This window comes from Chaetodon trifascialis, chromosome 16 (assembly GCF_039877785.1).
Source record: "Chaetodon trifascialis isolate fChaTrf1 chromosome 16, fChaTrf1.hap1, whole genome shotgun sequence".
NCBI lineage: Eukaryota > Metazoa > Chordata > Actinopteri > Chaetodontiformes > Chaetodontidae > Chaetodon > Chaetodon trifascialis.
This window is the reverse complement of record NC_092071.1, coordinates 9,896,461-9,921,199: the sequence shown is the minus strand read 5'-3', so window position 1 is coordinate 9,921,199 and position 24,739 is coordinate 9,896,461. Positions and strand designations below refer to the sequence as shown.

General features: G+C 41.7%; 1 protein-coding gene across 5 annotated transcripts in view; it reads left to right on the top strand.

Moving 5' to 3' along the window:
* The first annotated feature begins 3,562 nt into the window (after nucleotides 1–3,562).
* LOC139344734 (actin-binding LIM protein 3-like) overlaps nucleotides 3,563–24,739 on the top strand; it is a 40,594-nt gene continuing 19,417 nt past the window's right edge. For 3 of the 5 annotated variants that reach the window (XM_070983090.1, XM_070983089.1, XM_070983088.1), the window contains exons 1-7: nucleotides 3,563–4,036; nucleotides 7,395–7,562; nucleotides 18,283–18,466; nucleotides 20,633–20,745; nucleotides 22,132–22,258; nucleotides 22,557–22,650; nucleotides 23,192–23,279. In XM_070983090.1, the coding sequence (XP_070839191.1) occupies nucleotides 4,018–4,036; nucleotides 7,395–7,562; nucleotides 18,283–18,466; nucleotides 20,633–20,745; nucleotides 22,132–22,258; nucleotides 22,557–22,650; nucleotides 23,192–23,279 (793 nt within the window). In that variant the 5' untranslated portion in view covers nucleotides 3,563–4,017. Of the gene's footprint in view, nucleotides 4,037–7,394; nucleotides 7,563–9,188; nucleotides 9,252–18,282; nucleotides 18,467–20,632; nucleotides 20,746–22,131; nucleotides 22,259–22,556; nucleotides 22,651–23,191; nucleotides 23,280–24,739 lie in introns of those variants that run through there. The other 2 variants (XM_070983092.1, XM_070983091.1) reach the window with 2 other exon arrangements.

Below are 24,739 nucleotides of genomic sequence, written 5' to 3'. Positions count from 1 at the left end.
AAAGTAATTCAAAACCTCAGATTAACATGTATATTAAGATAATAAAATAATGTTTTAAACGCTCTTAAAGCGCAACACAACCCACACACTAATGCACACACACAGTTTGGTTGCAAGGCAATGTTTTTTTTTGTGAAGGACTTCTCTATTGTCTCCCAAACACTTTTAAGGGCAGACTGGCACGACAATAGGTCATTAAACACACCTGAACATCATCACAAACACACAATCCGGATGTGATACAACATGTGACTTATTGTTTTGTTGACCCCGTCACCTCTGGATTGAAGACATCAGCCGAGACCTGAAGCTTCACTCTGCTTCTCAGAGCACACGAGAGGCAGAAAGGCCAGAAATAGTGCCAGGATCCTCCTGTATGAATCAAACATCTTCACAAAAGAAGGAGGTCAGAACCATGACAGACTTTTGTTCAGTGAACTGCAGTTTGACTGATTCTGTTCAAATATTTTAGAAGCAAAGATCATTTCATTTTGCAGCAGTCTTTCTCTTAAACATTCCCCTACTTATGCTCAAACATCAGCAGGAGGTGTGAGGAAGCGTCAGTGGTTGGCAGGAAGTATCCTGCACATTGTTTTAAATTACAGGGAAGTGAGCCAGGACAGACTGAACGGTACCTGTATAAACATGTTTTTGTGTTGGATGGCTGTTGGATCCTGCAGAGAACAAATCCAAGTATTCAAACTTGAATTATTTTTTCAGCAGAAAGAAAAATACAAGACTTGCGACAAAGAAATTAACATGATTTCAGCTTAAAAATGGATTAATTGTGAGTCGTAGAGTATATGATTTTTAATTCTTTACATTTAAAATAACTGTTGAACTTAAATATTCTGGTGGGTTACAGTTCTGGCAAAGGCACCAAGTCATTCATTTCAAATAGTAGTTACACAACTACATTACCCAGAATGCATCTCATGCTGCTTGGACAAACAGTAAATATGGCAGAAATTTAGTTTCCTTATTTAGTTTGACATTTCACTAATGTGGCACAATAAAATTCTTCCACACTTTGCAGACACACGTCTCTGTCTAGGTGTCCCTGAATATTGTTTTAACTTATACTGCCACCTTTTGGTGTTTATTTGTAGCTACAGCTAATGGGCTCATTATGCTGTGGCTGACTGTGGTTCACCACTTCTCCATCTATCTGTAACTCCAGGATAATTGAGATGAAATCATGTGAACATGTGTTTTTATGATGTGTAATAATGTAACAGAAATATCTACAAAACCAGAAGAAAAAGTCATAAAAACACACATTTTTTTTTTTTTTTTTTTTTGCTTCAACGAAAGTTAAAATGATCGGCTGTGAAAAAGATCTATTATGGGAATAATTTGACCTGCCGGCATCAAGACTGAATATGAATGGTCCAACAGTTGAGGCCAAGTCAAAGAATAGTTAATTCATTACTGGTTATTATTAGATAGTCTTCTGTGCCCATTACACACCTCCCATAGCTGATTATGTAATAACATCTCTGAACAAGACTGGACCCCTGTGAAGCTTTAATCTGCTCATGGCGCGGATCATGTTGCAAAACGATCCTTTATTGAAGTTATGAATAAAGGCTCATGCAGCCATCATGTTTTAAATTAGTTTTATTAATTCATTCAGTTTTGATTGATGTGATGATGATATAAAGTGATGTCTTTAAAGTAACAGAACTCAATATTTAGATCTTTATTTGTAGTTAAACTACCTGCTGAACATGTCTTCAGTGCAGTGGGTAGGTAGGTTTTGGGCCTTGTCCCTTGTTTACAGTGATTTCTCTCAATTTTTTAATGACATTATGTACTGTACAAATCCCTAAATTATTTGCAATTTTACAGTGAGAATCATTGTTTATTGAGTTGCCAGTGCTGTACGTCACAGAGTGGTAAACCCCCTCCTCATCTGAAAGACTCAGCCACTCTGAGATGCTCTTTTTATACTCAGTCATGTTACTCACCTGTTGCCAGTTAACCTGATTAACTGTGAGACGCTCTAAATGAGGATAAAATTTTCAAAAATAAAAACAAGGACATTTTTCAGTTTCAATATTTGATTTTATCTTTGTGCTATTTTTAGTTAATATGGAGTTTCACTATTTTGCAAATCATCACTTTCTATTTTTATGTACATTTTACACCAAGAGAGACCCAGCTTTTTTGGAAATAGGGTTGCATAGACAGCACAGGAACCAGGGCTGGTTAGAAATCATACAACACTGTGTAACACAGAACCTGAGAGGTGGATTGCACAAGATGGAGCATGCATGCAGACAATATCACCAGGCCTACGCTTTTGCTCAGGGGCCCCCAACAGATTAACCCTGGCCATGGACACTGAATGATACAACGTGAGTGACACAATGGGACTACCATGATAATTTAAATAGAAACCTTTTTGGACTAATTAAACAAAATAATCTTAATGAAAAAACAAACATCATCAATTCAAGTCTCATTTCCCTCACTTCCAAGAGACAGCTGTTTGTGTTGTATTTTACATGTCAAAAATTATTGGAATAGCACAATACAAATTTAATTTCAGGGTGGATTTTTCCTCCATAAACTCTCCGTAGGCTTGTTGCATGATTATTAAAGTGACACACTATGAGATAAAAATACCATATAGGAGTCAAGTGGTTCACAATCAGGCCACCATGAGCAGACTGTGGAGAGCCATTGACACACTTTCCTGATTGGAATATTACAGGGATATTACACTGACACCACACAGGACCGACAAAATGCCAAATTACAAACAAAACGGTGTCTCATATAAAATCCTCAGAGAGTGGTAATTAACCCCCACATGGAGCCTGTTACACTCCCCATAGGTGAATGTGCAGCTGATAAAATGTGTTAATATGTGCAGTGTTGCTCCTAACTCCCTGTGGTCCTTCTCTTCCTTCGTGCCATTGGTTGGTGAGGTTGGGACTTGCAGCCAATCACAGTCCAGCTGGGGAGCGGTCTTAATTGACGACCTGTTGTGCTCTGTAGGCTCTGTTTGTCAGTCTCTTTTGTATGTTAGTGTTATGTTAATAACAATTTTTGCTGTTAAGTGTCAGCTAATCACTCTTAAACTAGTGTTTTGTTATTTATTTATTTATTTTTTTCTAATTTTTATTATATCTTGACTAATCTTGAAGCCTCATTGGAGGAAATGCTGCCTGCTTGTTTCACTTTTTCTTTTTACCTGTTGTTTGCTAAGATTTAAAACTGTAACTTTTCTTTTTGGATACTTAGTATTGTGGTTTTATTTCGGCCATTTGGCTTGTTTTCTATATCTGGCAGTGAAAGATTAAAACTCTGAACACATTTGTTTTTATGTTACCCCCTCTCCTCTCCCTTAGACCAACTTTAGGTCAGAACTGAGCCCAATGACCGCTGCACCTCCCGCCTTGGCTGCTGTTTTTCGCCGGCAGTTTGGAGCTCAGACGCTATTCGGCGCTCTGGCACCGCGGGAGGAGCTCGTCCTGCCCGGTGAGAGACGCTCTTTCAGCTCCCAGTCTATGAAAGCCCCTCGGAAACTCACCACCCAGCACTTCAACCTTCGCACCGGAACGCACAGGCATGCGGGCGCCCGCCGGAGCACGCTGACTGTTCAGGGGAGGGGATGGACGCCTCTGCAGCGACTCACGGGACCGCTTGGGTTTGTTGGGTGGGAGAGACCGAAGCTGAAGACGTGAGGAGGAGGAGAGGAGGATGGTACCAGTCAGTTTCGATTTAATTCCACTACCGGCTGCCTTTACGCAGGGTGGAGGGGTGCTGTAGTCTGCCGCCTGGCAGTATAATCCGCTTGCCGGGAGGAGCAGGGAAAGCCCTCACCAGGCTGAGAGGGAGGGAGGGAGGGAGGGAGGGAGAGTTTAAAGTCGGACAGGGACAGAGAGAGTTGACAGGAGTGCCTGGTCATATCTGGAGCTTTTGTCCTGGTGCTGGAGGCTTAACTGAACAGACTGAGACACTGTGAGGAGGACTATCATTCAAGCTTCTGGACTTCCACTTCACATCATGAGTGGACCGACGAATGGTAAGCATGTGTGTGTGTGCATGTGCGTGTGCGTGTGTGTGTGTGAGTTTAAGGTGCACATGTGCACACTGTGTGTGTATATGAGGGGGTGTGTGTGGGCGTTTGCTGCTGCCTAATCAATAACAGAGTGTCCTGGGAGGGTTTAACTTGAAGTAGACATAAACAGCCCCTCAATGAGGTTATTGATCACTGACTCCCTTATTGACACTGTATTTCATCATGTCATTCTCTGTCAGTGAAGGTTAGAAACAGACGCTGATATTGTGTAATGATAGCTGACCAGTGCTCATCATTGTGTGTGTGTGTGTGTGTGTGTGTGTGTGTGTGTGTGTGTGTGTGTGTGTGTGTGTGTGTGTGTTAAGCAGTGTGTTTGGATTGCTATAGATTTCTGTGGTTCCAGTAACAGCCAGGGATTCCTCCGCTGAAGAAACTGCCACAGTCACAGCATCCAGTCATTTAATCCATCATTAACAAATGCATGTAAACCTGCTCCTCCGGCGTTTGCTTTTTCTGTGGCAGAAAGACTTTTTAGAAATCAGTACTTATTGCAGTCAATAACAGGCGGCCAGGAAAGCTGGTGACAGCCACTTAGATATTGTGGAGAGAAGAAAGGAAGCTCGCTGCTCGTAGCTGGAAGACAACAGAGCTGAGCTCCACACTGTGCCAGGCACATATTAAAATGTCCCAATGTCTAAACATAGAACCACACAAAGCAGGTTTTTTATTAACATGAAACCACTAAATCCCAAAATCTATTTCTCTAAAATCAATGTGGCTTTCTAGTGTAAGACATCAAGCAGGTGCTTACACCTCCTAGTCGCCTCTCAGTCTTATACCGCTCACCTAAGGGAGATATTTAACCTTTTTAGGGCTTTGGTGCCGAAACACTCCGATACAACCATTTCACCGTAGCAGAGGGGCCCTGGCTGAGCGACTGTAACCCCAAAAATCTCCCACAGAAAAGAAAAGGATTATCTTTTGGCTGACTGCTTTGGTTCACACTGTGAGAGACCTTTATCGGTTTTTATCCAGGCTGTTTATGCCGCAGGTCAAAGGTCAGAATGAATATGTGATGCTGTCAAACAGTGCGGGCTTTGAAGCCACAAGGGGGAACAGTGGGGAAATAGAGGTGACATTCAATTTATTTTTTAGGAAAATTCAATTTGTGGAATCCGAGATGTTTTCTCTACTGAAACACACCAGTCAGAGGAGGAGCAGCACCGTGACACGCAGCAGCATTTGCCCAAAGTTTAGTCTGAATGGCACAGAACAGCTTCCAGAGTGAAATGAATGAAGGTGAAATTGACTGTCTGATACCTTGTTCTTATCAGCATTTGCTGATAAGTCTGCAGACTATGAACAGGTTACAGTCATGCAAATTATGCATTCAAATCCAACCGTGAGAGAACAAAATTACTGTTTGATTGATCTGGTCATAATCTAGAGCTGCGGTTCCCAATGTAGGGTGGCAAGATAAATTGGGGGGGGGGGCAAAACAGATTTGGCAAGAAGAAGAGAGAAAGTTCTGCTGCATTTTCTTCTTGTTTCTAATCAATAATTCCAATCATACATACATTAAACTAGGACATACAAGACTTAAACCTTCCAATGAGAGCACACACACACACACACACACACACACACACACACACACACACACACACACACACACACACACACACACACACACACACACACACACACACAAATTACACATTCAATCTCTCTCACACACACATGCACAAACACACACAGGTGGCTCAGATCTTTCTGTGTCTGTGATTCCAGTCCTTGTGCTGCCATCTGGCTACAGGACCAATGCCAGCTTCTTTGGTGCACGCACACACACACACACACACACACACACACACACACACACACACACACACACACACACACAGACTGCTGATACATTTTGTTAGGAAACATTTTTGTCCCAGTTTTACCTTTTTTTTCTCCTGAAAACATTTATAGATCCACAACTCTCTCTCTGTCTCTCTCCTGCTGTCATCAGCTTAACCTGCCAGCGTGTGTGTGTGTGTGTGTGTGTGGGTGTGTGCGCGCGTGTGTGTGTGTGTGTGTGTGTGTGTGTGTGTGTGCAGCCATTGCATAATACTGTGGGATGCAGCAGCATTAACTGTAATGTAATTGAACTGAGTAGAATACAGTAGAACTGTTGCTCACATTGTTGCGCACTGAGTAGAGTACAGCTGACTGTTACAGGAAATCGAAATCAATATTGATCAAATATGCAGCCATTCAGTGTAATCTACTCACTCCACTCCTTTTGTGTTACTGTCCTACCACGACATGTGTGTGTTTGCCTCAGACGGCGTAAAGAAAGGACTTGTTTCCCCAAGAGGGATTTGGCCAATTTCATAAGCGAGGATGACAGAGGTGTAATCTCCACTGTGCCCTTTCCTGTCTCTCATAGTGTGTGTGTTTGTCATGCACTTCGTGGATAAATTTCCACATTCAAAAATTCAAAGCTTTATTATCATATGCACAATGCAATTCTTGTGTGTGCACTGAAAGAACTGTACAGTGTGCTACATCAATGCACATTTGTAATAGTTGTATCTTTATATGAGAAAATGAAGGCCAACAGCAGTTTGACATGTCTCAGCTGCTCTTTCTCTTCACCTGTCTGTCTGTCTGTCTGTCTGTCTGTCTGTCTGTCTGTCTGTCTGTCTGTCTGTCTGTCTGTCACCCTCTCTTAAGCCTCAATCTGCGAATGAATGGTTGTAAGTCGTGCTGATCTTCCTGGCAGAGTAACAGGCTTTCCAGGAGCCGCTACTAGTTACAAAGCCAATCACTAAGCCTCCTTCTTCTCCTCTAAATCTTTCGACCAGTGCGTGTGTGACTGTGTTAGTGAGTGTTTGTCTCCGTCCGTGTTTTTCTTTATTTAATTTTGTATTTATTTGTGTGTTTCTGTCATATTGATCCGCCGGGATTTAAGAAAAATGTCATTAAAAGGCCAATTTGAGTTCTCTTGAGGCAGGAGAAGAAATCATTATTGATGTTTCAGAATTACATTTAGTCGATTTGTGGATCCAATTTGTTTCTACTATAAATATAAGACAAGCCTGAGCAGCTGTATTCAGATTCATTGTATATTATTGTGTTTAGTTGTGACATGTTAACGGAACAAGACAGGAAAAAAGATCTTTCTGTGGCAGTCGTTCCACATTTTTATCAGACTTTGATCAGATGTTTGAATTCAGTTGAAAGGAAGACAAAAGGAGGGGCCTCAAAATGACAATAAGTGACATGTTTTTGATCTCTCCTCTCCTCTCCTCTCCTCTCCTCTCCTCTCCTCTCCTCTCCTCTCCTCTCCTCTCCTCTCCTCTCCTCCCAGCAGTTCAGTACCAGGCTGGTCTCTATGGAGGAAACAACAACAGCAGCTCTCCTCTCTCCAGCCGTGGAAACTCGCCAATTGTGTGTGAGCGCTGCGGGGAGGCTTGTCGTGGCGAGGTGGTGCGCGTCAAAAACACACACTTCCATGTTCACTGCTTTACCTGCCAAGGTAAAAAAAAAAAAAAAAAACTACACACACACAAATATGTGCATTCACACCTCCTCACATGCACACATATGTATATGCACTCACATTCGCCTCCAGTCATTCATTTATTTTTCAATCTTGGACTGATGCATGTATGGATTCCACCCACATCAATTTGCATAATTAAATATTAAATAATTACCAGTACTCAGACAAGAAGGAAGCAGCACAATTGAATCAGTGATAGCTTCTGTCTTCACTGAAATATGGAGTGAACTGCGACTCTCCGAGGATCAAAGTCAATCACAAACTGTATGATATTAACAAAATCAGATAGCAGTCTGGTAACTACAAAGCCAATTCTTAATGCAGTAGTAGTAGTTCAACATTTGGAAAATATGTATATTTGATTTCTCTCTGAGATTTTGATGAGAAAATTGATTCCAATCTTATGTCTGTATGCTAAATATAAAGCTAGAGCGAGCAGCCCATTAGCTTAGCTTAGCATAAAGACTGCAAGCAGGGGGGAAAGCTAGCCTAGCTCAGTCCAGTGTTAACAAAATCAGCCCACTGGAAGCGTTAAATTTTGTTGAACCTTGTTTGTTTTATCTCTACACATACAGGAATGTAAAAACGACTTTCCCATGCTTCCACATGTATGTACCATATGTAAAATAACATTCATTATTATTTAACCATATACCTAAATTAATCAAATGATAAAACATGACTTGTATTAGGTCCCCACCTTTCTGAGCATACATGAAACATTCCACATGAAAATGAACAGTGGAGGTCGAACACAAGTCAAAATTGCATATATCCGAGTGTGTGTGTGTGTGTCTTTGCATGTTTGAGCTCCACCAGTGAGCAGGTGGGACAGAACGCACAAATAGAGGTCTGGAGTCAGCAGCTAGCTTAGCAGTGCAGTCAGCAGGTTTTCAGCCCGTAGTCAGACTCCAACCAGCTAACCTCCTTTCACAGGCCGGGACCCACGCGGTCCCAAAGCGTGCTGCGAGACAACACTGTTTTCTCCCTTTGATCTGCCAGCAACATCGCCTGAATGCGCTCAGCCACAAAGCACCGAAGAGGAAGGTTTTCTCTTTTTATTTATTTACTTTTTTATGAAACACACCCTGCAACACTGCAGATTTTAAAAATAACCTGAGCTGAAATAACAGCTTGTATCGTTTGTTTGTTTGAATATTAGATTCCCTAATTGACTGATTGTTTGCTCAGTCAAAGCACTTGTTCCCTCAGACGGGACACAAGCGAGATTTATTGACGGAAGCGTTCTCTCTTTGATATTAAAGTATTTATTATTATGGACAATTGATCTTGCAGAGTAAGCTTAATGACTTTTAGCTAATGGAGCGTGGGCTGAGTAGACATCAGCTGATGAAGTGGACAAGAATCAAATCGTCAGCTTTTAGTACACAGGCCTCGTTTTTTTCCTCTTCCGCTCATTATCTTTTCCTCGTCTTTCTTCCCCCTCTCTGTCACTCTCTTGTCTCACATTCTTTGTTTGTAGCTGTGAATGTCGGAGAGTGACAGCGTCTTTGTTTGGTCACAGTGTAATCTCTCGTTTGTGTGGCTACTTGGGATTGAAAAGAGAGGAACAAGGAGAGAGGAGCGAGGAGAGGAGATCTGGGCTGAATGAGGAGCAGAAACAGATGAGCAGAGTGGGATAGATGAGACAGCAACCCCTGTGTGCTTGTTTGTTATTGGAGATTGTCTTTTATTGGATGATGTAACTAATTTAGGTGGTACAGACTTGAGTTGTACTTGATACATTAACTTTCTTCTCTTGATTTCAATAGAACATTTTGATGTATTTGAAGATGTTGAGTGTTCGAACAATACAGTGGCTGTTGACTATTTGGTTATTTTTAGCCATGCTGGTGGTCAGTTAGTTGATCTAAACTGAAACGTCTCAACAGCTTCGATGATTTGCTGTGAAATCTCTTCATTTTTCATCGAGCGTCATCATCAGGTCACGATTTGTCCTGTTTATGACCAAAACACCTACAGATCTAATGGCATCCCATCAGCAACAGTTGTACTTTGCATTTCATGCTGTCAGCTCAAATAATGGTGCTTCCTGATGCATTAAATGGAAAAAAAAATATTATTATGTTATGTCATATTACCATATACCTGCAAACCTAATGACATCCACATCACTCTCAGCTTTGCTGTTATGTTAGCATGCCAACATGCTAAAGTGAGATAGTGATCATGGTAACTGTTGATACTTGCTACACATTAGCACGTTAGCCTTGTCATGATGAACCTGTTAGCATACTGATATTAGCATTTAGCTCGAAACACCACCGTGCAGAAGTAGAGCCTCACAGAGCTGCCAGCACGGCTACAGTACAGGGCAGCTACTTTGTTGTTATACTAGAATTTTTATATTGGTAATTTTTCCCAACACCTTGACATCTACAAGTGTGTAAAATTGGACGTCTTTTCAAAAAAGTAACTGTAATATCAACCCAAAAGCTGTTCTTATAAGTAAATGTATCACATGAGACAGTCAGAATTTAAACTAAACTTTTCGATTTTACCACTGAAACTTTGTTTCCTGTCAAAACAATAAGAGCGAAGAGCAGAATGCACATCAGGGAAGTTTTCAACAAGGCTGAACGCTCATAAAAGAAAGAAAATGCAACTCTGCAAAAAATTCCTTCTGCTCTGATAAAATCTCTCATAAAATATGGAACACATTCATGAATTTGCCCTCATTTTAAAGCAAATGATGCCTGTTTTTTTGGATTATTATCTCCGTGTCCTGCTGGGTATGCAAATATGCCGTCATAACTCCTCAGTTTGACTGATCGATGTCCATACTTACCCGCTGAAAACCACATTCCCGACCAGTTCCTGCCAGATCCGTATCGTGACACACACTTGTACTGTTGACACCAAACACTATCTTGGTTAGACTGTACACTGGTTCGACTTTCCCTTTTCTCCCTCCCTGCTTCCCTGATACCTTCCTCTTTGATCCGTCCGTCCTGATCACACTCATGCAAATGCAAAGGAGCTACAGCGAGGAAATCCATCCTATGTTGATGATGTGAATAGATGAGGGAAGACAGTGACAGGACGGCAGACGTGCGCTGGATGGACAGATCGATAGCCGCATTGATACCTCCCCTGGGCCCCCCCCCTCTTCCTCCACATCCTCATCCCCTCACTTTGCTGTCTGCTTCCCTTTCTCCTCACATATGATGCTCTCTCTTCCTCTAATCTCTCCCTTGACTCCCATCTTGCCTTTCTTCTCGTCTCGTCTTAGCCTCGTGTCTAAGATAATCCCCTCTTCCTTTTCTTCACCACAAAATTGAACCATGTATACATCATCTGTGACCTTTAAGCAGTATAGTAGATTCTATAGTCTGATTCTCGCCGTACAGCGAAACATTTCACAAAGCTTTTAGAGATGAAACCCTGTGTGCCTGTTATACCATTCAAATCCCATTTTTCAGTTACAGCGTCTCCACTCGAAGGTGATGAACAGCCGATGCACACTAATTTATTTGGATGGATTGTACAACTGCAGGGTCTTTACCTTCTCAACAGAATATAAAACAGACTCATGTGATTCTTCTTGCATAGTCTATCTTACTGCAAAGCCTGACCCACTTTGGGTAGAAACAAGTTTGTGTTTCGAGATTCAGTGCATTTTATCAGTATTAGTGTACTCTCAGCTGTACAGACAGTCACGGATGGCCTGCCTCTTTCTTCAGAAGAGACTTCAAGGACAAACTGTGAAGCATTAACCGCTGGATCAGCTCAGCTGTGCAGCACTCTTTTGTGTGTGTGCTCGCATGAGTATTTGCACAGCGGGCCAGTGTGCTGGTGTTTCTGTTGGTTTCTGTGCACGCTTGTTTGTTTTTTACCATTACATCCAGCAGCTAAATCTGAAAGATGAGACAGTCAACATGTGTATCAGGCCTCCAGGAGTTCTTGTTTCTTGCATCCATCTTCATTTGTATCCTTTCTTTTTCAATCTATTCCTCCCGTTGCCTCTTTCTTCCATTCTCTCGACCCTTTCCTTGTGCCGCTGGCAGTAAACAAAGAAATCATTGTCTTTCTGCCAATTGTGTGTGTTTGTGTGTATGTGTGTCCAGACCTCAACCACTTTGCTCTAATAGGCTACAAATCACCGCTAACAGATGTAGAAGAAAAGTATTTAAATACTTCAATGCCTCTGATGAACTGCAGCTGAACCTGCCCCCTGATGAGCAGAAGGGAGGCAAAGTCGGAGGCTGGTGAAGATAAAAACTAATGGAGCAGAGAGTGAAGAGGAGGGTGGCTGCTGGGATAAACGGGAGGAGAAAGAAAATACACTTTCTTTATTTATTGATTTTTATTTATTTGTGACCGGACACTTATTTTCTACTTCCTTTCTCTCCGAGCCACTTCTTTTCACTGTTTCTAGGTCAGTAGAAAATTAGAACGATAAGGAAGATAACCCCACTTAAAGGCTAAAATATACCACAATCAAAATTACAAGTTTAGTTCTTCAAAACAGAGCTTCAGTCTCCAGAAATATCATAACTCCTGTTACACATTTTCAGTGTGCACTTCATGGCAAACTAGTTGGCGCACGTACAAATTCCACCACCGATTTTGGAACATTTTTGCCCTTCAGCATCTAACCTGCAAAAAGTGTCATGAAGCAGTTCAGTTCTGGCAGAGTAGAAGCTGTTGAGCAGAATTTCTGACCGTTGAAGCTTGTGATAAACCTTCCAGGCACTTTTTACAGCCTGGATCACGTCCCTTTGATAGCCAAATGTTTTCTAGTATGCCGTTCTTTTGAAGTGAAAACAAAAACTGCAAATAAAGCAAATGTCCAAACTGCGACTATGCTGTGTGTCGGCAGTGAGCTCGAGAGCAAGAAAGGCTTGTTTGTGTTGTGGATTTGACTGATGTGTTTGCTCGACTTTTTGAGCACAGCCTTGCCAGCGTCACTGCACTGTTGTTTCTTTATTGTTCCCAAATTCCTCAGAGTCACAGACCTTCTTCCATCATACATTGTGACTGCAGGAGAAGCACAGGTGGAACCAATAACATCAACACTGTCTCAGTTGCAGCCATTATTGCAATGCAAAGCAGCAGTTAATAATGTTATTAGTTTCAACCCCTGCAACAGCTTTGTGCCCCCACTTTGGCAACCGCTATCCTAACCCGACATCATGTATAAATCAAAAATACATTTAATTAAAGAGGCATCACTTTCCTCTGACTTTAATCTGATGATTTATTTGGGGTCAGCACCAGCGGTGGAAGAAGTACTCAGATCCTTTAGTTGGATAAAGGTGGCCTTTTTAGATGACCTAAAAATACTCCTTTACGAGTGAAAGTCTGAGGTAAAAGTATTATCAGCAAAATGTACTTAAAGTAGTGTGTCCTCTGGCAGTGTTGTATTCTTATAGAATTTGATATTATTCTGTTTTTATTTTTATCCTATTGATACAAATCATATCATAGAAGTATATTATATGTTTAGTTTTCTATAAAAAGTAAAAGTATTGTCAAATGAATGTAGTGGAGTAAAAAGTACAACATTTCCCTGTGAAATGTAGTAGCATAAAGTGGCACAAAATGGAAATACTCATTATGTTGAAATTATTTAAAAAAAAAACGTACTTAAGTAAATATACTTCATTACATTCCACCCTTGAACAGCACTGAGTGCAAACCTTGTTCATGCTGGTGTCATTCACATCTGATTGAGCAGCTATGAGCAGTTTCTCTGTCATGTGGCCTGACTTATTTCCCAAGGAATCTCTTTTGATTGTTATTTCTGTCTGGCGAGAATAAGTCACACAGGTCCCAACACAGGCTTGTCATTGAGGCTGCCATAACGGTCAGCTGGAGCATGGCTGCTCTACACAGTGAGACAGAGTGGGGGCTGGATGACTCTCTAGATGGTTGTGGTCATAAAAACGCTGTTACTCTCTCTGCCACGGGATCAACTGTCCAGCAGACACAATCATCAATGGAGGCTGAATTCACTTGAAGCTATGATGTCTGTTCTGCATTAATGAAAGTTACAGGCTGATGATGGTGATCTTAATCATTTAATGCCTCAGTGAGCATCAGACTCTGCTGTTTCTGAGGGAACTGTCCGGTTAGTGCTGACTCAGCAGAACTAAATGTGGAAAACCTTCAGAGTTTGAGGCAACAGGTGGGGTCAGGGGAGGTCTGCGTGGGGCAACATAGAAGTCATATAAGGTCTGGCATGGAGGCAACTGATGAGTGTTTGAACATTAAGCTTCAGTCAGCAAGTTCAAGTGGCAGCGGGAAGATTTGTCCCGACTGTGCCCGAAAGACTAAACCGTCATGTGACAGAGAGCGAATAATGGATGGTCGCAGGCGGGCACATACTCATTGAGATTCTGGGAGTTCTCTGCTGTGGCATTTCCTGCTTCTACCGTAATTACACTGTAAATCTGCAAAATGAAATCTTCAGCTTAATGAAATTATTTAGGCTCGGATGCACTCAAACACTGTTAATGTAAATCCTGACAGGTTGAATGGTTTTGAGAGGAACTTCAATTTGAATTCCCAATTTGTGACCTCATGCTTATCATACAAATATTGTGAACCTGTCTGCACACCAGATGCTTGAACTACTACATGATCTGGGTATGTTAACAAACATGCCTTTTTGCAGTAGTGCATGTACAAAAAAGTAACAACCTGTGACATTTTGGGACAAATCAGTTTCCTTTTACTTTACATTTAAGAGAAAAAAGCCTCTATATCACATCTGCTGCACTTGATCTTTATAAGGAGCAGTGTTTCATTATTGAGAGCAGAAATAGGTTGTTGTCAATCTAATGAAGGCACCCTGACAGCAAAGCAGAATCGACAAGCATGATCTCTGTGAAGCTGTGTGATATATAATATATGCTGATGTTTCAGGAATCATATTTGACATCGTTATTCAGCATGTTAGCATGCTAACTTTTGCTAATTAGCACAGAAGTACAGCTGCAGCTTATGAAAATGTCATGAGTTTTCAGAATGGGTGTTCTTATTTGGACCCAAAAGCATAACAAAAGACAGTGGAGCAGTGAATAAACAGTTTATTGAATAACTTGGTAAATTCAAATGTGCAATCCAGAGGAGCTGAGCCAGGCGGGCAGTGGAAAGTGGCAGATGGTCACAGACCGGTGTGGCAAAAATGCACAAAAATACCTAACAAGAGCAAAGTGAGAGCTGAAAGTATTACACGATAGATGATCGGATGAAGACTAGATTGAAAAGCAGTAGGAGTTGATTATCTGGTGAGCCTCAGGTGTGCAGGTGGGCTGGCAGCAGGAGGGAGCAGGTGACCACGCCCAGCTCAGCTCAGACACAACAACACACACAGGGGAAGAGGGACACACACAATACACAAAAAAGGGGACACAAAGGCAACATGGGGGACTAGTATGAGCATTTGGTCGTAAGGCAAAGCTTAAAGAACATATTGAAATTTTGACCTGATAGTGGCTCGACACGAACAATCATGGGATCAGCAAAGAGGAACATTCCTTTGCAATGCATCTCATAGTTGTTGAGAGATTTCTGTTAAACCACAAAGGTCAACCTCATGGTGGAACGTGACGAAAAGTCCCCAAAGTCAGTCAGATTCATCCTCTGGGAACCATGAACATCTGCACAAGATTTCATGGCCGCCCATCCAGCACTTGTTGAGATATATGGCTCAGCCTGAGCCAAAGTGGACAGACACTGTCATCCCTCGGGCCAAGCAGTGTGCACGCCTAATAAGATTAGTGTAACAAAAACACCAGTAAAAAGAAAAAAAAAAGCATGAAAACTGTCCAGGGAGTAGCAAAAGAAGCCATAAGCACAGCCAGCGTGAGTGCTCATGCATGGATCTTGTTCTGTGAGGACAGTTTTTGGCCTGCGATCTGAAATCCAAATTTACCAGAGTTCCCCTCAGAGAATCCAAGCCTCAACAGCTCCCCGTCTTTCCTGTCTCCCTCCACATCCTAATAGCTTTCCATTTAGACATTGATGAATGTGTGAATGCTATCAGCAGGGTGAGAAAAGACGAGAAGGACCCGGCTCGCATCCTCTGTATGAGATATGTATATCAGGCTGTCACAGCTGGCTGAAACCCACATAACTCCATCTTACTCTTGGTATGCATCAACATGCATTGGCTTTTGATTCCAGTGCATAGTCAAACAAAGATACATTATTTATTTGTTGGACATACATTTTTTACTCAACAACAAATATATGCATACACATTTGTTTGTGTGTGTGTATTGATGTGTGTACAGCACATCCATTGGAGCCTGTTAGTGTGTTAGCCGTAATTCCTCCACTGTGAACAGCTTTCGTCTTAGGCAGACTGGTAAAGGTCAGGCTGGCATTTTAAAGTTGTGCGACAGCAGCTTTGCCATGACGAGAATACCGTATCTGAGACAGAGCAAAACAAAATACTGTAAAGTATCTCTCGTGTTTGAGAAGCATGTCTGAGCTTTTCTTTGCCCTGTATGAATGAAGTCGCTTCAGCACCTTCAGATTTACTAAACTGTAAGAAAATTACTCAGTTAATGATGAAAATGAGATTATTTATGAGACAGCAAAAGCAAAGGGAGAAGCAGTGTTCAGTTTTTATGCAGAAAACTAGCAGAAAACTTGAGGTCTGCACCATCTATATGTCTTTATTATATTGTCTTGTTTTTCTTTTCTATCTTGTCTTAATGCCCTCAAGCCTTATGCAAAGAAAAGCACTTTAAATTGCCCGGTTGATAAACTTGTGTTGATTCTATGCAACTATCTGTCTGTGCTGTTTATGGTGACCAGTTAGAGGAGATAATGTTATAGCAGGCATTCCAGGAATAAGATGTGTAGTGGACAGCCATATTATGTTAACATCTACATAATATTACAAGATTATCCTTGTAAAGGGAATGGAAAGTTAACATGATGTGATTTTCTGGTCTTTGGGTTTCAGACAAAGCCTTTCTGTCTGCATGAAAATCAAATGATATGTGTGTTTGGCCCCAGGCTCATATCAAGAAGACTTAGAAAAGTACTGCAGCTCACTTAAATGTTGCTTTACTGTCTTTATGTCTTCAGACTGGCTCCAATAGACACATATATTAGACAGCGAGACTGTGTGTCTTGCTCTACAGTATCTCTCTCTCTCTCTCTCTCTCTCTCTCTCTCTCTGAGCCACTTAACACATTGGCTCGGATCAGATCAGATCCATTCACTGCACTGGGTTTAGAGCCATTATCTTAATTAGAGACCAGACATTCAATTCACTGTCAGATATCTTGATCTGCTGGCTGCCTTTCAGATGCCTAACTTACAGAACGTCCAGGTTGTATCATGGTGCCACTCTTTATACTGCAGCTTATACCTGCACTGGCTGGGCCTGCACACTGCAGGTTATATCATAGTGACAGATACAGTATGTGTTGATGCATTGATGCTGACAGTATCAATGCTGACACTGTACAGTATGAGCATATGGTTTGGTTGTGGCCCCCAAATGGCCCCTGTTGTTGTAAAGTCTGTAAAACGCACCTGATGGAAGGTAACAGTGAGCTTCCTGCCTCTCTGAGAGCTGCAGCAAATCTTCCTTCAGCTCCTGTTTAACTGTCGAACCAAGCAGCTCAACAGAGGCCTCTTCAGCCGCAGCACAGCTGGACCAGAAGCAATCATTTGGCTGAAGGACTTTGCATTTGCCAAATAAAAGCCATACATCATGGCTGTCAGTATATACAGTACACAGTGTACACATCTGTGTGTACTCATGCGTCTATTTGCCTGGACATGCATCTGTTTCACAACACTGCCTCCATATATACAGATCAAAATATGGTCACACTTTATATTAAAGTACACATATGCACCATCAATGAGTTTCTTATTAGCATGTAGTTTAGTAACATAGTGGCCTTTATTTGCCTTTATAAAGCACTTGTTCATGCCTTATTATGGGGTTAAGGTTATTAAGGGTTATGTTATTAAGATTGTAATTCATATAGAAGAGAAGATGTAAATAGGAGGTTATTGAGGGCAAACTCTCAGTTAATGGCCTAGTAGCTGTAAAAAATGATAATGCAGAATAAAGCATCAATAAGTGCTTTATAATGACTAATGAAACGCCAATGTGCTACTAACATGCATGCCAAAGCAGCTAGTTAATGATGAATATGTGTACCTGAATATAAAGTGTTATCAAAAATACTTGTGTGTAAACATTGGCACAAAAACTGTAACAAACACATAGTCGTGGACAAAATCAGACACACATACTGACAACTTTAACATGCTGTAAAAAAAATTAACAGATTAGATGATTGCTGGTCTAATCCCCAAACCAGATTAGAGCATTAACCCTTAAGAGGTCGGAAAGGACAACAGATTGCACTCTCAACTACCCCACACCCTCAACCACCACACACAGGCACAAAATACTGCCTACATGTCCTATCAGCTACCCTCAAGCCTCTGTAATAGTGGATTAACGCTGGTGTTTGTGTTTCTTAGTTTCTTAGTTACAGCAGCTGCTTGTGGAACACTGATCACACATGTTGACGTGATTATAAGCATGATGTGAAATACTGCACATGAATTTTCATGACCAGCTCTTCAACTCCACGTCTTTACCTTATTTTTGTGGTAGTTTGCCTGACTCGTATTTCTGAGCTATAAAGTGAGCTGATTCACTTTTTTCTCTCCGTCTCCGCAGTGTGTGGCTGTGATCTGGTGCACTCGGGTTTCTTCCACCACTCGGGTGAGTACATCTGCACGGAGGACTACCAGCGGCTCTACGGGACCCAGTGTGACAGCTGTGACCAGTACATCACTGGAGAGGTGGTGTCCGCCCTCGGGAGGACTTACCACCCACACTGCTTCGTCTGCAGCATCTGCAGGTAAGGACAAACGTTTGAGTGTGTAGTCGCAGCATTTTCAGACATTTATAGGCCTCCTGACACAGGGTAATTTCTCTCATATGATGAAAACAGCGATAAAAATATTGGTGCCTATGCGGGTCACAGCTTAAACTTCCTCAGTTGCACTGCACTTCCCATAATGCAAGTCTCGTGTTCAAACTGAGATAACCCTGATGACATCACCAGGGTTTTTTCTGAGACTACACAGACATTGTATAACTTTCATAGGCTGTATAAAAAAATCAATGGATTGGCTCTTTACGTATAAAAAGTTATTTGTTTTTGTACCATTTAATTATCCACACTGTTAAGTAGAGCTGAACATTTAATAAAAAAAACTATCGAAGTTGCAGTATGGCCAAGTGCAATATCCAAATTGCAGCAGCTGCAATTTATTGATAAAGGGAAAAGTGTGTCACAACATGCCGTCATAAGTGAAACGTTGAGACACCGCGACCTGTATATCATGTGCTCGGTCGTGACTCATATCAACATCGCAAATATCTGTCAAAATAATCGCACTCGATCGTTCAGTCGTACTGGCACGTGTATCAGAGCAGAGCGGGAAGCTGATGAGTGAGCACATCCAAGAGCAAGCCAGATACTTTTTAAAACATTTTAAATGCTTTGTATCTGTTGTAGTTGGCTGGTCTCACTTTCATATGTAAATGAAATACTGGCGTCAGCTCAGTTCATCAGAGCTCGAGTGAACCTGATGAAAGTGACTGTAAGTGAAGTGTGACTGGTGAGCAGTACAGTAAATACATGAAAGGCTAACTGTCAGTCAGTGTGTTAGATGTAGCGATGGATCACTAGGTTTTGCTTCACATATTGTGAGAGTCTTTGGACAGAGGTCCCAGAGGTGTGTGTGTGTGTGTGTGTGTGTGTGTGTGTGTGTGTGTGTGTGTGTGTGTGTGTGTGTGTGTGTGTGTGTGTGTGTGTGTGTGTGTCACGGCCAGCAAACTGAATAAGAACACACAGTACTAAAATTGCGAATGAGGCTTATTCATTTTGAAAATGGCCATGTCAGCATATTGCAGTGAAATTGTGTATCTCAAATGGCTTTTTGTCAAAGCGTTGACTAAACTGCTACAACAACCACTCTGAATGTGTGCAGAGAGTGAAACTGTAAACAGAAAAAAAGACATAGAAACTAAAGCTGGCCAGTATATTGATAATATTGCTTTATCATTGTAAAATGAAAAAAAAAAACCTTCTCCTTTGCAATCAGTAACTGCATTTTAGCAGATTTGTTATCAGAAGTTCAGATTGACATTGTAGATCGAGTCTATATGTGCACAAAGCCTCGTCACCAAAGTTACAAGAATAGAAATGCGTAATAACTACTTCTTTGTCCTGTTTGTACTCTGAGCTTAAATGTTTCTGGGTCGACTGTAGAAGAGCAACGAACACCACTCCTCTGCTTCTGTGTTACAGCGCTCTTATTTTCTGCCAGAGGAGTTTTGAAAATCTCTGCAGTGATTTAAATGCAGATTTGTATACAGTGAGAAAAATCTGATTCAGCCACAGCATCACCTTTGCCCTCACAGCGTGGCTCCAGATGAACCCTCAGGCAAATGAAATATACTGCACAGTATGTCTTGATACAAAGTTTATGGTATTTTTGAATTAATATTTCAATCCTGCTTCTTAAAACATATTCTGTGAAAACTAATGTGTGTCTGTAGGTGTAGCCAAAAAGTACCAGCGACCCTGAAATTTACTCTTTGAAAAACAAATGTTTCTGTGGTTTTCAGTGAAGTGGGAGTTAAGGATCACGCACTGTTAACTTTAAATTACAGAGAACAATCCCCAGCTGAAGCCAAACTACACCAATACTCCTCAAATCTTGCAGTCAAATGGTTATAAATTAGTCCCAATGTGAAGACACTGCTGATTTTTTCAAATATTAGTTTTCAGTGCTGCGAGAACCACAAATGTTATTCCACTCACATCCATTATGTTAGGGTAGCAGTAAAAATATCAGTTGCAAATAAAATGGAAACTGTCAGCACAGATAGATGCTGTAACCGTACCACGAGAGGCAAAGTGTATTTTTTGTGTTTTGGTTGAACTGAACCAGAATCTCTGCAGTGCCACATCTGCAAAGCTTCACTGAAATGTTCTGTGTGTGTGTGCTCTCAGGAGTCCGTTCCCAATTGGAGACAGGGTGACCTTCTGTGGGAAGAAGTGTGTGTGTCAGCAGTGCTCACACACTCTGAGCAGCGACAAGCCCGTCAAGGTCCACGGACCAAGCTGTAAGAGATATACACGTACACACGCGCAAATATACGCACACACACGAGCAAACCACACTATGCTGTTATGCTGTGTGTTTTGTGTAATGTCACATTTGTGAAGGATAATGCGTGAATTATTGTGCAGTTATTGCAAAATAATGCATGAAGCGAGTTATTTTAGATAACTTCTGTGGTACTGTGGCTACTTGCTCTTGAAGTAATGCAGTGTGTTCTCAAATGGAAACTATTTCTCATCAGCTTTGGAATAAGTCTTATTTTATCAGAGCATGACGGTTCATTCTTGACATTGAGAACGGTGTGCGTGACAAAATTATCTAATTTTAAAGGTCCACTTACGAGAATCAGAGTCTTTCATAACATCTGATGTTCTTCATCAGTGAATTGAACTTGCTAAGGTGTCCTTTTCCTTCTCCAATAATTAAGAGAAACAGCTGAAACAAGCATCCCTGCAGCCTCGAGCATTAGAGTCTGGCATGACTGAGCTTTTTGTTCTTTCTTGCTAAGACCAAAACCAACCACTTCTAGTATGTCTTGCTTTTATGCTTTTGGACTTGGACTATAGTGAGTAATTCATTACATCAACTGGTTTCTTCAGTTTTTAGCAAACTTAACTCAAACAGGAATACACAGTGTATTTGTTGGGGACTATTTCCAGCTGTGGAATAATACATTTTTACTGTGTTTTTACAGCAGCAGGATGATGCATGTGGGATTAACTCAAAATAAACTACGGGGCCCATGTTCACAGTCATGAAGGAACATATCACGCAGGCTCACTGACGTGTTTTTAAAAGTATTTAGACGGCGGACATGTGAGGCACAGAGGAGTAATCAGACTACACAGATAGTCTTTTCATGAGATTTGCTGACAAGAAGAAAAATATAGCATAAGACCACCTTAATCCTTTTAGGCTATATCAGCTTGACATAATTAAGCTAAAAATACCGCACACCTCCTGGCCGTAGCAAGGATCATCTGCGGCCTTGATTTTATGTAGCCTACTGATATTTAATTAAAACTGCTCATCTTTGTGATTCATCCAGCATGTAAGACTCTTTGTACCCCTACAGGTAAAAAAAAAAAAAAAAAAAAAATTATAAGACTTCTACTGTCCACCTGCTGAACGCTGCGAAACATAGCCTCATTCCCTGCAGCCACACACCCACACACACAAACACAGAAGGCGGCCTGCTGCTCCAGGTAGTCTTGCAGCCTGCTTCTGGTGGCTCCATCTGGCAAAGACAGTGTGACTGTCACCACGGGAAAGGAGGATGAGGAAGCGAGAGGAAGGATGATAAATGCATCAGTGCTCAAAATGTTGAGGCTGCTCTTATCTTCTTGGTGCTGTTTTCTCAGTGCTGCATTTCCCGCTTCTCCTCCAGACTGTGCAGGCTGTGGCGAGGAGATCAAACAGGGTCAGTCTCTGCTGGCTCTGGAGAGGCAGTGGCACGTCAGTTGTTTTAAATGCCGAACGTGTGGCTGTGCGCTCACTGGAGAGTACATCAGCAAGTAGGTGGCTTGATCCCCCGTATGTACAGTACCAAAGATTATCTCAAGCCATGCTTCTTCTGTTGCCTGTGAGCAGGCTTTCATATCTGAAGCTCTGGGGCCAATTAGCTTAAAAGAGGTGCCTTTTCATCAGCTAAATGACCCCCACAGTATTTATTTAAACGTTCATACTGGAAAATCTTGTGAATATTGCAGGAATCTTTGGTCAGGTATTAAAAACAATGTGTTGCATGATGAATAACGGTGGAACAGTTGCTGTAAATTCAGTGTGAGAGCTTGCTTTGTTTGTCCTTGGCAGGGACGGGATACCCTACTGTGAGACTGACTACCACACTCAGTTTGGCATCAGGTGTGACAGCTGTAACAGGTACATCAGCGGCCGAGTGCTGGAGGTGAGAGCATTTTTTCCAACGGTGAATATGTGTGTATGCTTAAGACAGATGGGAACAAGAGGGAGAATGTGCATGTTTTCTGTCTTTGTGAGAGTGAGTGTGGGTTTTGTGTGCATGTATGCAAGTGTGTGTGTCAGGTCTATAAAAAGCTGTGAAAAGATGCAGCTGTCCCTCCTTAAATGACTGAAGTGTTGACTGATGACGAAGCAGCCTCGGAAAGCCAACAAAGCGACACTCTCCCATCTCCTCTCTTCATTCCTGGTTTTTTGTTTTTTTGGCTGTTTCCTATCGCACCTCTCGCCATTCTTCATTCCTCATTGTTTTTCTTCTTATCACCACTCTGTTCTCGTTTCCTCATTTGTCTCATCTACTTTTGCTTCTCTCTGCCTTATTTATTTCCTCTCTCTTTCCTTTCCCTTCCTGTCCTTTCCTTTTCTGTCCGATCATTTACTGACCTTTCCTTTCCTTTCCTTTCCTTTCCTTTCCTTTCCTTTCCTTTCCTTTCCTTTCCTTTCCTTTCCTTTCCTTTCCTTTCCTCCAGGCTGGAGGTAAGCGCTACCACCCCAGCTGTGCCAGGTGTGCCCGCTGCCACATGATGTTCCTGGAAGGAGAGGAAATGTACCTAACAGGTGAGAGGAGAGAAGGGAGGAGAACCGTACAAGTGGTATGATATCCATGTAGAACCCATGGAATTGATTGTGGCCATACAAAGGTGCTTCTGCAGTTGTACAGCTAACAGGCATAAAAATAGACTTGTAGCATCTATTGAATTAGCTGAAGCCTGCAAGTATCCAGATGGCCCGTGTTTCTGCATCTGTGGCCGTGTGTGTGTGTGTGTGTGTGTGTGTGTGTGTGTGTGTGTGTGTGACTCGCCTTCTTTATTGGGACAAAATGCAAGTCCCCACAATGTAAATCATTAAATTTTAGGATGAAGACTGGGGTTAAGGTTAGGGTAAGGCTGCGTGTGTGCGTGTGTGTGTGTGTGTGTGTGTGTGTGTGTGTGTGTGTGAGAGAGAGAGAGAGAGAGAGAGAGAGAGAGAAACAAAGAGGGAAGGCAAATTAAAGAGCAGTAGGCTATGACCACCTGATAAATGACTGCTTTTAACAAAGCACCGCTGTATATATAGGTTATTGATCTCACATATAACAGTCAGTGGTAAAGACACACACACACACACACGCACACACACACACCTTCCTTGAACTGATGTTTTCTTGAAACACACAAAGGTTGGAGTCAATTACCTCTCCACCTTCGCCTCTGCTGTGTCCATTACTCTGCGCTGCCCCTGACAGAATTAATCTGAATGAAGCCGGAGGTTTAAATTGAATCATCCAGGAGCTGCTGTTTTAATCGAGATTACTGCAATTAATGTTAATGAGCTCAACTGTGGATTCACTGGCAAACGTTGACCGTGTAGCTTTTTTTTTTTTTTTTTTTAATTAACCAACCAAATATCTACAATTTGCCCACATGAACAACAGTGTTGCTTTAGGACTTACGTTCTGGAGGAAATGCACCCTAACACTGGTTAGTAGCTTGCAAAGCTATGATTAAATGGGAACATTGAGTGCCAGTGCAGTAAAGTGGTGTGATGGTCACATGGTGTAGCTTTTATCTTCAGTGAGTCAGTGACCATGATCGTTGTCTGGTATTAATATTAATCATACCTTAACCACAGGTTAGTTTAAATGTGTATATTTTATATTGTAGGAGTAACAAGTTACAAATGTCGACTATGATCATTTTGCAAATAAATACAGTGTCAACATGTCTGATAAATTGGTGAAAAATGAAAAGTGCTTCCCTGAAAACATGATGTTAATGCAAATTAGCTGTGTGTGAACATGCTGTAGGAGATATGGTCGTGTAAATGAAAATAAGAGCCCTGCAATTCTGTACCGGCCAACTGTTTCTTTAAGATAAAGCTGAAAGAGAACCATGCACCTCAGTCAAAAACAGTTTGTGTGTCACTGACTGAGTTGAATCCAGATCAAATGTAGAGCTGCTGTACCGTAACACGCGGCTGACACACAGTGTCCCAGAGTCGCCGCATGAGTTGACACCTCCTGTTTCACCTCATTGACA